General features: G+C 48.6%; 1 protein-coding gene across 1 annotated transcript; it reads left to right on the top strand.

The window, feature by feature from the left end:
- The first annotated feature begins 312 nt into the window (after nucleotides 1-312).
- Nucleotides 313-2,782, top strand: LOC125447383 (zona pellucida sperm-binding protein 3-like). The gene is made up of 7 exons (XM_048521705.2): nucleotides 313-618; nucleotides 770-1,090; nucleotides 1,568-1,683; nucleotides 1,774-1,877; nucleotides 1,969-2,146; nucleotides 2,230-2,356; nucleotides 2,437-2,782. The coding sequence occupies exons 1-7, from the start codon at nucleotides 313-315 to the stop codon at nucleotides 2,527-2,529; spliced, it is 1,245 nt and encodes a 414-aa protein (XP_048377662.2). The 3' UTR covers nucleotides 2,530-2,782.
- The last annotated feature ends 764 nt before the right edge of the window (nucleotides 2,783-3,546 follow it).

Below are 3,546 nucleotides of genomic sequence, written 5' to 3'. Positions count from 1 at the left end.
TAGTTTATTAAACTTTATTTAATTGGAAATGGTGCGGAAGAGGGCCTGAGGTTGAGGGAGAGGTTGGAGAGGCTGAGACTTTTATGTTCAGAGCGTGAGCAGACTGAGGGGAGGATGTTTTAGAAATTTGAGGATATGGAAAGCTGAGAGGTAACCTGTTCACACAGAGCGTGGTACACATACGGAATGTGCTGCCAGCAGAGGTGCTTGAGGCAGGTACATTAACAATAGTAGAATGCATTTGGACAAATGCATAGATAGGAAAGATTTAGATATAACAGGGACAAATGCAGGGAAATGGGGTTAGCGTGGATGGACATTTTCATCAACATGGACCAGTCTGGGCAAAAGGAAAATGGACATAGAGACAAACCAAGACACGCCAATCTGTGCCAGAAGACTCCATGTCGCTATTGTGCACATGTAGGCTTCAGCATGAGAACTTGTGGAGCTGCATGCAGTCAGGTGACAGCACAGCAACTCACAGCCATTCCTATTGGTCCAGTTGGAACAGGCCCTCCTGGTAAGAAATCCGGAGTTCATTTATTGGTGGAAATTAGAGAGACTGGGGCTGGTTCATTGGTTCAATTATGCTGCTTCTGGTCTGATTGGTGTCAGGTGAGTGCAGGTTGTGTGTATAAAAGGAGCTGGGTGGGGGCTGGAAGGGATGCTTGAGTTGTTTGGGATCATGGGGGATTTTGTAGTGAGGGGTTTGTTCCCTGTGCTGGTGTTAGTTGGAGCAGTTTGTTGCTCTGAAACTTGGCAACAGTTTCTGAGCCAGAGGTATCCATGGAGAATAGTGAGAGCCACTCCTGTACCTGAGAGAGTCCCTCCTCATGGGGGTCCCACTGGTTCCAGTATCAGCATGTCTGAGGGTGGGAGTGTGTCTCCACTGCAGACTGTGATGGTGCAGTGTGGAGAGCACAAGCTGCTGGTCAAAGCCCAGTTGGATTTATTTGGAACCAGGCACCTGATTAAAGCTGCTGACCTGACCCTGGGGACAGCAGGTTGTCGGCCGACCAGGATCTACCCTGAGAACCACACTGTTCTGTTTGACTATGGGCTGCATGAGTGTGGCAGCAGATTGGAGGTAATGTTGGGGATGTTTCCTGCAACAACTGGGCTGCTGGGATAATATTATCCCGTTTTCATATTGGCTTACTTCATTATGTTGCTCACTTCAACTGTTATGTTGAGTCTCCTTGCTGCATATCCTCCAATATACCCTGAGAAATACTGGTGGTTTGCTGCTGAATGAGGAACGAGAAACATGGCTGTAATCTCTCTGCTTTTGTCACAAGTGGGGACAATGTTTCAAGTATCTCCATGTTCCTGTTCCCTCAGATTCCTGAACAGTGGAATGCTGCATTGCCCTGTCTCAATGACCCTGAGCTGTGACCTTTAAATGCCCTTTCTGGTCTGTTAGGCTCTGGGAGGAAACAACATATTGACACTGAGCCTGTCCATCTCTCAAAAGAAATGTTAATTGTAGGATGTTGTTGTAAATGCTGCTCTGAAACTTCACATTTCAGATCAGACCCTCATTCCTTGGCCTGGTGTCTTTCAGATGTCTGGAGATTTCCTGAAATACACCACCCACCTGACCCACATCCCAAACTATCCTGGGTCTGTCATTGTGAGAACCAATGGGGCTGTCATTCCCATTGAGTGTCGTTATTTCAGGTGAGAATCTTTACTGGATTGACAATCATTCCCCAATTGTTGTTGTGATCTGACATTGTCCTAAAATGGCAGTGCTTGCTTTCTCCCCAGGAAGGGCAATGTGAGCAGTAACCCCATCAAGCCCACTTGGATCCCATTCAGCTCCACCAGGTCTGGAGAAGGGCATCTGTCATTCTCCCTGCGTCTAATGAATGGTATGTGATGGCTGGCTGGGGAGGGATCTCCTGGTGTCACTCACTGGGGGTTGCACCCACTGTCTCTAACCCTTGTCCTCTTGTACTTCAGGTGACTGGCTTACAGAGCGCACTTCCACTGTCTACTCCCTGGGAGACCTCATTCACGTTGAGGCGTCTGTTTCAATGGACAATCACATGCCCCTGAAGCTGTACATTGACCGCTGTGTAGCTACACTGAGCCCAGGCAAGGACTCCAGCCCCAGATACAGCATCATTGACTACAATGGGTAAGGAGCTCTCTGCTTTCTCCAGCTGCTTCCATCTCGATGACTTCACTCCATTCACTTCATGTACCTTTGTTCACCTGCAGTTGCCTTGTTGACAGCAAAGTTGAGGACTCCTTTTCGACCTTTGTGTTGCCGGGAGACCAGCGGGAGCCGGACAAGATCAGGTTTGACCTGGATGCCTTCCGCTTCTATGGAGATGAGCGTTCCTTGGTAAGAGGAAGCTGCTGACTGGCTTCTCCCCACAGGGTGGGAGTGGCTAAACACTGACTTGTGCTGAATGTGTCCCTCAGATTTTCATCACCTGTCACCTGAAAGTTGCTGCAGTGGATCAGGGAGATTCCAGGAACAAAGCTTGTACTTTCCAGAAGCAGCACAAGATGTGAGTGTCCCCCACTCCCTGTCCCTTAGTGGTGCTGGGGAGAGGTGATGCACCATGTGGTTGATGGGCTTTTTCTCCTGTTTAGCTGGACCCCACTGGAGGAATCAACCAGTGACATTTGTGCCTGTTGCCATGTGGGGAACTGTGGTAGCACAAGGGAGATCATCTATGCCTCCAGAGGAAGGAGAGACCTTGGGCCTGAAGCTGGTAGGTCAATGACCCACTTTCCTGGGACTATACCCTCTCTCCCTTACCTTGACCACAATGTTTCTTCCTGCAGAGAGTGAAGCTGGATTGAAGTGGGAGGGTGAGGCCTCAGTTGGCCCCCTGCTCATTCTGGATCCTGAGCTGACCAGCCTGGCAACTGAGCCCCTGGGCTGAGGTTGAGCAAAGGATGCAGGAGATGTCTCCAGGCGGTGAGTTGCCTGACTGCTAGTTTCCCTCTTTGTCCCAGTTTCCCTCAGTAACCATTGGTTTCTCCTTGTTGTGTAGGTGTGCAGTCTGAGCTGGTTGTGATGTTGTCCCTGACAGTGACGGCTGTCTCCCTGATCTCTGCCTCATTGATGGCCTTGTTCATTTACAGGAAACACAAGCAAACTCACCAACTTGTGTTGGAATAATTGAATAAAGCAGTGATTTCATTGTACCTTGTGTCTGGTTTTGTCTCTGTTCTCTGTACTAGTTCTAAGATATTGCAGGTGTTCCATTCTGAACACCTTCCCCAAAACAACTTGTGGTGGTCAAGGTAATGCTTTTTGGGGTTTGCCTCTTGGATGATTACAGGAGCTTGCAGGTCACACTAAAAATGGGAAGTCTTTCTTTGCACTGAAATCACTGTAATTCCCTGTCTCATGTGAACAATTAGTAAACTTTCCTGAGTTTGTTCCCCCAATTACATGAGTTTGTAAACAACAAATACTGGTGTTCAAGATGAATGTGACTCTGTTGATCAGACTGACCCTTCATGTTGTCTCCCTGCCTCCTGGCATGGGTGGCTCAGTGGTGATCTCTGCTGCCGTAG

The sequence above is a fragment of the Stegostoma tigrinum genome, chromosome 35 (genome assembly GCF_030684315.1).
Source record: "Stegostoma tigrinum isolate sSteTig4 chromosome 35, sSteTig4.hap1, whole genome shotgun sequence".
Lineage (NCBI taxonomy): Eukaryota > Metazoa > Chordata > Chondrichthyes > Orectolobiformes > Stegostomatidae > Stegostoma > Stegostoma tigrinum.
This window is presented reverse-complemented; position numbering and strand designations above follow the sequence as displayed.